Source organism: Vicugna pacos, chromosome 36 (genome assembly GCF_048564905.1).
Source record: "Vicugna pacos chromosome 36, VicPac4, whole genome shotgun sequence".
NCBI classification, from domain to species: Eukaryota; Metazoa; Chordata; class Mammalia; order Artiodactyla; family Camelidae; genus Vicugna; species Vicugna pacos.
In genome coordinates, this window is record NC_133022.1 from 950,327 (window position 1) to 962,516 (window position 12,190).

The following is a 12,190-nucleotide window of genomic DNA, read 5'->3' on the forward strand; positions in this document are numbered from 1 at the left end:
TAAAGGGTGATGGGGGGAGGGATAAATTAGGAGTTTAAGATTAACACGTAAACACTACTGTATATAAAAGCGAGAAACAACAAAGACGTACTGCGAAGCTCAAAGAACTATATTCGGGATTTTGTAATAACATAACGGAAAAGAATTTGAAAAAGAATATATATGGAAGTTTGTGTAACCGAGTCACTTTGCTGTATGCCTGAAACGAACACATTTTAAGTCAAATGTGCTTCCATTTAAAAAACGTAAAAAAAAAAAAAAAAAAAGAAACACCCAAAGAAAAAATATTTGCGTTCATCTACTTCAGCCAAAATGACATCCTTTTAAGTATATCCTCTACGGAGAGTTTATACACACATACCCTTTTTTTTTTTTCCTTTAAGGAGATAAGACAAGACTCACTTGAGTTTTAAATGTCACGATACTTCTCCATTCTTAATATTCTGCTTCCCTGAGACATTTGTAGTCTATCTGGCACCAGGGAATTTTAGAAATTGTTCAGAAAATACTCCTTTTTCCCTGAAGGAATTAATATTCCTAAGCATCGCCAGAAAAATGCCAAGATCGGCCGAGGACACACATCTCAAGAAACCATCTTTACATCGCGGAGACTCAATCGAGTGTTTGATCAATTACCTTACTGCTGCTTCTTTTATTAACTTTGAAAAATCCCAGAATTTTTTTCTTCTCTTTATCTGTCTCATCGCTGCCAAAGGATGATTTTCTAAAGGTTTCTAGGGGAAAAAAAAAAAAAAAAGAAAAAAGAACGAAGTTACTTTTTGGCCCAGGAAACAAGAGATTACACGCTTCCCTTTAAAACTCTCAACAAATGAATCCTCCACGCTCAAACTTGATTCTGGTGCTGAGAAGACACGAAAACCATCAGCGGGTTCTTTCAAAGCATTTCGAGCCACGTCAAAGCCTCCGACTGGGTTGATGACATCGCTGAAGGGTTTCACAACCTTTAGTGATGGTGGTGGCATTTCTTTCGGGCTGTGGTTGCAGCCCGTACGGAAACAAAAAAACCAACCAGTACATCAGAACATTCTCGGGCTGTCCTGCCCAACAGAAAAATAAAGTGACTGCATGTGTCATTTTACCTTAACAGCTGTGTCAAAAAGAACCAGAGGAGGAGAGGTTAAGGGCACCAAGGTGCGGGCATATTGCTTCTCCACTCCAAGCCTCAGTTTGCCCATCTGCAGGTTGGGGCTGAGCCACATCCCAGTGCCACCCTGGCTACTGCTGACCTGCTTTCCTGATTTCCAGACTCTCCCTCAAGGTGCACGGATTCGGCCAGAGGAGAAAGGATGCAGGGGTTTCTGAAGGCCTGAAAGATGAACTTCCCCACACCCCTGCCGTCTGCTGGTAAACCCACCGCCCCGCCGATCCACTGGGGGGAAGACATGGACTGGGACTTCACAAACGCTGCCATCAAAATGCCAACCCCCATGAGGGACCCATCAATGAACTTCTCATCCGCTACCCTAGGAGCTCACGTTCCAACGAGAGAAGGCAGACCTGGAAATCAGTGCATCTGGGACACACATTAACACAATGCTGGCCCCGCAGCCAAGCGGAAACCCGGCACGTGTATATCTTCATTCCGTCCGTGGCAGAAGCTCCGGTTTTGGTGATGAGGGCCAGGGCTCTGGCTCCGGCATGGGGGCTCCAGTCGAGCCAATCAGCAGCCTCCACATCACACAGCACCCAAGCCAGCGAGTGGACCGGCTTCGGCCCCGAGGCATGCATCCCTGTGCACACCCCTGTGCACGTGGGGTCCCTGGTTAATGGCAGCAAAGCCCCCGTGAGGCACACAGCCTGCAGTGCACCACACTGCAGAGCCAAGTGGTGCATGTGGACCACAGTGTGCGGCAAGGTGTGCATTCGCTCCTCCGATGCTTCTGGAATTGCCTGGGAGGAGACACGGAGCTGAAAATGCAGGAGATCATAGTGCCTGGGAGATGAATGGGGAGAACACCTGATGGGCAGGCAAGCTGTCTCACCGACCACAGACAGGATGTCACCGGATCAGAACTCGAGCCTCCTTCTTCTCTCCCTGAAGAGGGGCTGTGGCCGGCCACCACCCCCAGCACGGAGGCTGTGGGCCAGTCCTGGCACAGGGCTGGCCTGACAGGCTGCCTGCAGCCTGGGCCCCAAGCAGACGGCCTAATCTTAGACGTGAGGCCTTGGCGACTCTGGCCTGATGGGGCCGTCCTGCGAGGTCTCTGCGACCGGCAGGCGCTGCGGAGCGATGGCCGTGGGAGCGGAGCAAGGACATGTGGTTTTCCTCGCAGTGCCCATCAGCCAAGCCTCCCTCGGGCGGGCCCGGCTGGTGCGCAGCCAGATTGGAAAAGATACACAGTTATGGTCGAGAACCCACACTTCCACACGTCTGGCCGCTTGAGTGTGGAATTTATTGTGTTTTGATTGACTTTCATTTACTAAAACTTCAATATTAAAAAAACAGTGCAGGACAGCTGGCGCTTCACCCTTAAAGCAAATACTGTTTTGAATCCTGAAAATGATTTAGCAAATAGGACGGATGCGCTGAGGGGTGCAGGGGGGTGGCGGGAGATGCCGGCATCCTGAAGGACCCGCTCATGCAAACGGTCCACTTTTCCAGATTAGGGAAGGGAATGCGTCACTGGGGACCAGAACACGGTCACCAAGCTTGTAAACGCACGTGGAGAGCCGGGCCTGCCTCGTGGAGAAACGCGCACGTTGCAAAGCGCTGGTCCCCCACCACGGGGCCACATGTCCACGGGGCCACATGTCCATGGGGCTGGCAAAAGAATAATCTTTCCCGCTCTCTGATCCACCTTCTCCACTGTTCTCAGCCTGGCAACGTCCCCGGATCAGAGCAATCAGAACTGCTAAAGCCTTCACAATTGAGCTTTGCGCTCAAAACAGCCTATACTAATGCTCATTAGGATTTTAATGAAACCCTTGGAGAGTGTATGTGTGTGTGTGTGTGTCTGTGGAAATGCATGCAGGCATATATACATGTGTAAGTGTATAGGGATTCGCAACACGTACATGTATCAAATTTACAAGAAATAAATGCAAAATCTGGACTAATCATTTATGATGGAAAAGGTTAGATGCACAACCCACACGGACCTTGAGGACAGGTGAGCACCGGTGAGGAGGAAAGGATGCTTTTGTGCGCACGACCCCCGCTCTGCCCTGAAGTTCTCGGTGCGCAACAGAATGACAGCTACCACAGCCCCCTTCGTCCCTTATCAGTCAGAACCACACAGCAAATCCTCACACAAGGGCCATTCTGCTCGCAGCCAGCCAGGGAGGCAGGACATCAAACCACAACCTCGCTTCAGCCTGCACACCCCCTCCGGTCTCCCCGTGCACCATCCCAGCCCCGAGCCATGCAGGGAGCAGCCTGGCGGGGCGGCGCGGGGCTCACCTCGACAGCTCAGGGCGGGCTCCGACTGAGTTTTGGTCAGAAGAACTGGAAAGGCAGGCAAGGAGAGAGTGAAGGCCGTCTTCACCATCTGCGGCAGCACCAAAGCCCCGACCCCCGCGCCCCTCGCAGGAGAAGGCCCCGCACAGAGCAGGCTGGCACCCCTGGTCTTCATGCCCTGCAATCCCGCAGCTGCCCAGGCTGCTAAGTGCCACCCTGGAAGCAGGTGGCACCGAAGTCTCCCGCTTTATTAAGCTGCCACCAACAGGAATTCCAGGGGAGGGCGGGCCTCTGCCTACAACCCTCACACCCCCTCCTCTCAAAAGTCTGACCATCAGGAGGATGGGATGGAGGCGTTTGGCAGGGATATGAATCAAATATTTCACAGCTGGTTTCGGTCCAGCATGGTCCAGATGGAAGGAGTGTCCACCACGGGCTCTTGTATTTGCCTCTTAATTTTCTGGGGGGCGTTGCTGGAGTCCCAGGGGGAGGGTCCCCGGGTGGGTGCCCAAGGCAGTGAAGTGGGCGGCTCAGGGGCTGGAGGGGCGGCTATCTTCCCAAGTGCAGCGAAGGGTCCTGCCCGGCGTGGGATGAGAACAGAGAGCCCTCGGCCAGGGCGGTTTCTCCCACTCAGAGCCTCACTCGTGTTCCAAAAGGCCAGCGGCTTGAGGGGGCCAGCCCTTAGCAGAGAGCCCGCTTTTACACCTGTCAAGATGCATCCTGATTTGCACATAACAGAAAACATTTGTTTGCAGAAGAATTTTTCTTCCACATGCTTAAATGTGGAGTGATTTCTCTTTGTTTTGCCTTCCTTTTCTCTCTCTCTCTTTTTTTTTTTTTTGGCCAAATGAAAGCTTTGTTTCCAAAGAGTCCCAGAAAACCAAATTTAAACAGGATGGACAGAACCAGACAGTCATGCCCGCTACATCCAGATCCTGAGAGCAATCTTGTTGTGAGTTTTAACAAGATACTGGATAAAACACAAGACGCGTGACTCTCAAGTGTCAGAACGCTTTTTCCTTTTGGAAGGAATAAATAGTCAACGTTCTAATACACGACGGAGCTGAAACCCTTTCTTAAATGTCAAATGAGCCCTGAGGTCCAAACCCTCCAGGAGATTGAAGGAAGGTGGAGGAGGGTCTCCTACGATCATTGATTTCACAATAAATTGGGTAATAAGAAAATAGAGTTTTTTTTTAATTGGGAAATTTTTTAAAACTGTAGAAAGCCATGAAAACTTGAATTTTAAAAGCCAACCTGGTCAGTATTTGTGGAATAAATAAAAAACCAAGAGCTCTTATGTGGGCTCATTCAAATAGACACTTCTGTGAAGTCCACTTTAATAATTCTAAGGTCAAGGAATATTAAAAAGATTTCTTTTGGTCTGACAGTTGTTTAAATAGTCAGCCCTTCCGTCAGTCAGGAGAATCTGCTCACACAAGATGTCAGTCTTCCGACCAACCCCGGCCTCAAGCTGTCACTCTGGCAGCGGCCCTAACTGGGGCCTCGGGTGGGTACCAGATTCGTGGGAGGAGTAAGATGTCCCTGGCCTGGGTGGTGATGGAACATGGTGTTACCTGGAGGGGCTGAACTGCAGTTGGGGTGGTTTCAGGGAGGAGTGAAATGCATTTGTGCCGTCTCTTCTGATGACGAGCAACGGCTGAGACTTGGGAATATTAAGCGGCAGTTAAAAAGGAAATCTAGGAGAATATGGTTCACGTGTGGTTTCCAAGAAGTTCTTTTGGAGCGGAAGCCCCAGCATTCCTCTGACCTTTCCCCACTTTTACGCATGTCCTGGAAGCTCACAGGGGACAAGGGGTAGCGGGCACGCTATGGACTTGGGGGAGGAGGTATGACTACAGTGTATGTATTTTATTTTCCGTCCACCCCGGCTCGGATTTGGACCACTTCTGAGCTGCCCGCAGGCGCGCATCCCCATCTGTGCACGCGCGTGTCCCCATCGTGCGCACACGCGCGGAGAGCGAGCGTCCCAGCCGCGCGCGGGGTGGGTGGGGGACAACGACTCACCTCTCTTGTTGTCCCACGCGTACAGCTCCTTTATCCCCAGCTCGCTCAGGGACTTGGAGAGCTCCAGCTCGTCGCCGGTCACGTCGTCCCGGAGGAGCACCACGTGCTCCGGGCTGACGCCGCACTTGGCGCAGATGAGCGGCAGGATGGCGGCCAGCGGCACCTCGGGGCTCACGCGCACCACCGCCTTCTGCGTCCGCAGGTAGTTCACCACCAGGCGCACCGTCTTCTGCAAGACACCCGGGCCGCGCGTCAGCGCCTCTGCGCGCCGGGCCTGCGCCTGCGCGGGGCCTGCGCGGCCGGGCGTCGGGCGGCCCGAGGCGCGCTCCCAGGATCCAGCGGGGCGCGGGGTGGGGTGGCGCACAGAGCGGGGAACAGCACTGCGGGGAACAGCACTGCGGGGAACAGCGCATCTCCCCGGGAACCGTCTCCTCGCTAGCGAACAAACGGCCGGCAGGGGCGCTCTCAGCTTCCAGCCTCTGCGCTCCGAGGGCTGCAACAGACTTGAACACAGGACTTCCCGCATGTTCTCAAAGAACACAGTCTGGAACTACTGTGCAAATCCAATTTAACTATTTATTTAACTGTTGTGCAAATCCAATTTAACTATTAAACTATTGTGCAAATCCAATTTAACTATTTATTTAACTGTTGTGCAAATCCAATTTAACTAACTGTTGTGCAAATCCAATTTAACTATTAAACTATTGTGCAAATCCAATTTAACTATTTATTTAACTGTTGTGCAAATCCAATTTAACTATTTAACTGCTGTGCAAATCCAATTTAACTATTTAACTGTTGTGCAAATCCAATTTAACTATTTAACTATTGTGAAAATCCAATTTTAAAAAGCAACTACATAAAACAAGAAATCCCATTTTTGTCTAAGAAGCCAAAGTACACACACCTATTAACATCTATATAAATATATTTAATAAAAATAAAATTAAAATAAAAAATTTAAACAATCAAATATATACTATATTAAATATATGTAAATGTATTTAAAGTTAATTATATATTAAATAAATAATTAAAATTAATACATATATTAAATTATGAAAGTAATGTAATATGTAGTAAACATATACGTGAATATTTTAAATGTAATATAATTTCATATATATTTAAAATATATATTTAATATTTATATATTAATATCTATATAAATATATATAAAATTAAAATTTTAAATTTAAACATTAGATATACACTATATTATATTAAATATATGTAAATATATTTAAATTTAATTATATATTACATAAATAATAAATAATTAAAATTAGCAAATATATAAAATATATGTTAAATCATAAAAGTAATGTAATATATAGTAAACACATTTAAATATTTTAAATATAACTCAATATATATTTAATATTTATATATTAATATTTATATAAATATATTATATAAAATTAAAATTTAAACTTTAAATATAAACTATATTATATTAAATATATGTAAGTATATTTAAATGTCATTATATATTACATAAATAATAATTAAAATTAATAAATATAATATATATTAAATCATAAAAGTAATGTAATATATAGTAAACATATATTTGAATATTTTAAATGTAATATAATATAATTTGATATATATTTTTAAAATATATTTTATGTTTATACATTAATATCTAAATATATCTGATACATTTAATTAAAATAAAAAATTTAAACATATTAAATATATACTATATTGTTAAATATATGTATATATATATTTAAATTTAATTCTATATTAAATAAATAATTAAAATTAATAAATCTGTATTAAATATATATTAAATTACAAAAGTAACGTAATAATGTAGTAAAGATATGTTTGAATATTTTAAATAAAATTAAATATATATTTAAAATATATATTTAATGCTTATATATTAATACCATATAAATATATAGTGTATACATGTTTGTGTATACACACATGCACATATATACACTACGCACATATATATTAAACTAGAAAAACATAACATACTTTAGACATATGAATATGATAGACATATAATACTAGATACAATAATCAGAAAGGAAAACGATTTTACTAAAGCTGACTCTAAATGTCTACAGATAAAGTGGCCCAGAAAAAAACATAATATCCTGAAGTTTCAGGCCCTCAACTTTGGTTTCTGCTGACCACCCACAGTTCTCAGGTCCTGCTGAGTGAACACAGAAAAAGTGTATTGAGTAAACGTCTGACCACCGGGATGGAGCTCCCGCTCCCGTCCAGTCTGAGGGCCAGGTCTGACGAATTTTAGGAGGAAAGATGGAACCCACAACCCTTTCCCATGCTTCTCAAACCAAAGTTATGAATCATAACCCTGGACTGCCCCATCCCTGGGAGGTGCGCTTAGGGATCAGGCAGGCAAGAAAAGCCACAGAATATAAAAAAAAAAGTTTCATTCCCTTGATTTTGCTTGAAGAATTATGGAAAACTCAAAGTATAGATGGTGCCAATTAAAAGTTACTAACTATCCAAAACTGGAAGGCATGCATTGGCCAAATTCCCATTTTTAAAAGCAGAATATACTAGATGGTCCAAGAATCTAAATAAATGAAATAGCCCTGCGTTTAATCGGAGACCAAAGATCTATAGCAAAGCCGTTTTATAAAAAACTCACTGGGCCGCTGGAATTGATTGTAATTGATGCTCAAAAGCCTGAAGTGAGTGTATGCGTGAAGCATTCTCCCACTGCAGTGAGAAAGGGTTTCTGACATCAGGTTTTGAAAAGGGAAACCCACTCTGGTTTCCTCTCTCTAGGAAGACGCTCCAATCTTCCCCACATCCCAAATGCCGCCGTGGACGGGAAGGCCTCCAGGATTAGTCCAACAGGGCAGACGTTGGCTACTGTGCTTATTCACATTCAAGTTAAGTAAAGTGAAAAGCTCCGCTGTTTTGATCCCACGAACTGCATTTCATGTGTCATCAGTGGGGACCGCCTGGCGGGCTGCAGAATTATGGACCGTTTTCATCTGTGCAGAAAGCTCTGGCTGTGGTCTAGTTCCCTTTTCTTTGGTGTCTAAAGCAGCAGTGCTCCCCCACCAACATTATTAAGTGCTGTAAAGTTCGGTCTCCTAAAATAAACTCAAGTTCTTGTATTTATTTTATAGTTACATAAAATAAAGTCTATATATTTATTGTAAACTCAGTGCTAATTTAGACTAGCGTGAGAGTGGAGACCTCAAGTACAGAAGTCTGCGTGTGTCACTCAGGCAGGAGGGGCTCCACCCGCCCCCTTTCCAGCACCTCCACCGACCTCAGGTAACCGCACGCGCCCTTAGGTGACAAAGGGTCCCCGGTGCTACTGACCTCGGGCACCTTAGGTGGGCCAGCCTTCACCTTTGCTTCGGGAACTTTTTCTTTCAGAAACACAGTGTGCACATTCAGGGTCCCAACTAAAGTATTTGGCTTAAAACTCAAAGGCTGCTGGTTTTCCGAAGAGCGGATCTCCAGGGCATGGGTGGATGGGTTCAGATGGTTCTGAAGGCAGAGCTCAACCAGTAAATCCATCATTGCATGGCTGGAAGAAAGATACAAAGCATGGTCACTGGAAATGTTTGCACTCTCCCTTCTGCTAGCCCAGTGGGGCTGGAACAAACCAAGCCGTGGACGAATGAGCAAATCCTTTGTGCCAACAGCCCTCATTAATTCCTCATGCATGACTGTGCGCCAATACCTCCACGTTTTCAACGCGAATTAAAACCACCACTGAAAGAGCAGCCCAAATCATAATTGCTGGGAAAATGGTGAGATTTCCAGTTAAAGCCACGGCCGCGCTGACTTGAGTCCCGAAACTTGAGTCAGCACAAGTGACATTACGGGGACGAGGCATTGCATTTCCAATTATGCAGAAACAAGAGTGCGCCTCAGACGCTGAAACTGTACGTTGAAGATGACAGCTTGCTTTTTCAAAAGCTCAAAAGTATGCTTCTTAAAGACAAAAAAAAATGATTAAGGCATGCATCTTATTTGAACGTCAAGCATGTTTGTAAGGTTCCCCCATCAGAGATTTAAGGGGGCAGTCACAATTCAGATTGTCCCAAAGAAGCGAAAAATGTCACCTCTGTCACTTTCGTTTGCCTGGCAGGGTATTTTTCTATGTAAAGCTGACCTCTCTTTTCCTACAGATTTCCTGAGCAGTGGAGAATAAACGTTTCATGAAAGCATACGTCCTTTCTCTGGGGCTCTCGGACAGACACCGAGGCCTAACACAGACTGACCTGGGCTGCGTTGAAGAGGCGGGGGGGCGGGGTACACAGCCACGTCCAGACGTGCGGACGTGGGTCCCAGAGCCGTGGGTCCTGCAGGGCCTCCCACTTAAGCGGTTCTTCCCCCGGCCCACGTTCCCAGTGCCCACTATGTCCCATCGCCTGCTTTTCTGGACCGTTTTCTCATAAAATTTCCAGGGTCTCTCCCTCTGTGTAATCCCAAGTTCAAGTTCAATGGTGGAGTTAAAAACAGTCATAAAGTCGATTGATTACCCGAAACGACATTAGCAGGGGAGGGTGGCGGGGTAACGAGGCAGATCTTTGGAGCTTCTCCCCGACGGCTCCTGAATACAACCCTTTTCTTCCAAACTGTTAATCCGTGTTCCCCGAATTCATGTTAAGTGTTAGGATGAAATTTTCTGACATTTGTTGTGCTTTCTGTTTTCAAATTTAAAACGTGCGTAGGATTTCTCTCCTTCCTTCTTTTAAAAAACAGGACTCCCCAATGTGCAGATTTCAAAAGAAACCTTTTGCGTGAGTCGACAGTTTTCAAGAAGAAAAAAAAAAAACTGGTTTTCTCTCCTATGTGGCTCTTTTTTTAAAAGCAAAGCAAAGAATCTATTGGAAAATGTAAAGTTAAGATGTTAACAAAATGGATCTGGTGAAAGGATCCACTTCTTTAAAAACGCAATCCAGAAACTGACACAACATTGCAAACTGACTATACATCAATTAAAATATATATATATATTTATATATATATATATACACATACATACACAAATGCAATCAGAAAAATCTTGGACACATACACGAAACTTACACACATACACATGCAATGAAATTAATACACTTCAAAAAAACATATATATAAAAAATGCAATCAGATAGCAAAATCTTGGACACACACATGAAACTTACACACATGTATATGCAATGAAATTAATGAGTAGAAAATATAGGAGAAATATAGGTGGTGCTTATGCTTAATTGTAGAATAAAAATATAGATAATTTTATAAAAGCATTTTTAGTTTATATGAAATGTAAAATGTTGTGACGGGTCCGAGAGTACTAAAAATCGTTCCTCTTTTTTTTTTTTTTTCTTTTTGAAATCCCGGCAGAGAACTGGACACACCAATGGGCAGCCTGAATAAACACTCTGCTCCCCAAATGCAGAGGGGATGGTGGGGAGGGTGGCATTGCAGTGAGCAGGCTGTTTGGGGACCACAGCCCTGGGACACGGACGTCAGAGGCTGATGAGTGAAACGCGTCTCTGTGGAGGGCACCTCTGTCTGCATCACAAAGCTGGCCCTGGCTGGGCCTCTGGGACCATTCCTAAGCTGCTAACGCGAGCCTCCCTCCCACTCCCTCCTTGTGTGGTCACGCCAACGAGCCCATGGGCTCCTCCCGGGGACCGCGTGCTCACCCACGGGGTATGGGGACACCCAGCAGAGGGGTGGGCCGCCCTCATCACCGCAGGGGTTCTCAGAGTTCAATGCATGTCCCCCGGTTTCCGGTGTGTTAAAGCGCTGATCGCCGGCCCCATCCCGGGGCTTCTGACTCGCTAGGTCTCGTCTGAGAATTTGCATTTCTCACAAGTCTCTCTTGGCCTGGGGACACACTGAAGACTATACTCAAGAGCTGAGCATTGGGTACCCAGGCAATGATGGGTTAAATTGCCCCCTCAGTGCCCAGTGGACAGAACACCTTCAGGCAGCTACGTCCAGACAGAAGGTTAAAGCAAACACTTAATTTGCATGCACGGTCAGATCTCAGACTGGTCGACTGGGCCTGCTTTCTTGTGCGGGACCGAGGCCAGCAGGTGGCCCCGAGCCCCAGGTAAGGCGGACTCTGGTGTGATAGGGTCAGAGCAAGTGGATTCTGGCAGGTTCCCATCAGCCACACAGAAGCAAGATGTGGTCCGATGTGAGCGGGGCCCTCCCAGGCGGAGGTCTGTGGGCCGGGGGCCGGGCTCACAGCCCACTGCTGTGCTATTAAACAGCGGGACACAGGAATCCAATTCGCAAAGCAGGGGTCCGCCGGGTCCCAGGGAACCAAACCGACCAGCCGCCGGGGAGGCCCGCAGTCTGCCCCCAGCCTCACTGCATCCCGCAGGCATATTTACTGCTCGGAAAAGAGCGAAGTCATTTAACACATCACCCCTACAGATTAATCTCTACCTGTTGTCGCGGCTGCGGTGCAAAATGGCACAGTGATACCTTCTACTTTGTAAGGAAAAAAAAAATCCTAAGAATATCAGTGGAGGCATCTACTCAGTTTGAAAACATTTTGCAAAATGCCACCTTTAGTTTTGAAGCAGGCATCTTCCCTCCCATCACGTGTTTGTAAAGGCGGATCTGCGTGCTCCTTAGGATGTGACCTGTAAGTCCGTTTTCTTAAAATCGGTGTAACGAGGCTGACAGCACTGATGGTTTCACAGCGGTCCGCTGAGTGGCAAACCCGTCATCAAATTCGTGCAGTTTTTATCTGTTCAGTAAAGTGCTTTTTTTTTT

The 12,190-nt window shown here is 45.7% G+C and overlaps 1 protein-coding gene across 7 annotated transcripts in view; it reads right to left on the minus strand.

Moving 5' to 3' along the window:
* COBL (cordon-bleu WH2 repeat protein) overlaps positions 1–12,190 on the minus strand; it is a 151,075-nt gene that overhangs the window by 72,392 nt on the left and 66,493 nt on the right. For 4 of the 7 annotated variants that reach the window (XM_072955490.1, XM_072955492.1, XM_072955487.1 and 1 more), the window contains exons 3-6: positions 8,777–8,987; positions 5,447–5,675; positions 3,422–3,466; positions 637–734 (exon numbers count right to left, since the gene is read on the minus strand). In XM_072955490.1, the coding sequence (XP_072811591.1) occupies positions 637–734; positions 3,422–3,466; positions 5,447–5,675; positions 8,777–8,987 (583 nt within the window). The remainder of the gene's footprint in view (positions 1–636; positions 735–3,421; positions 3,467–5,446; positions 5,676–8,776; positions 8,988–12,190) is intronic. The other 3 variants (XM_072955493.1, XM_072955491.1, XM_072955489.1) reach the window with 1 other exon arrangement.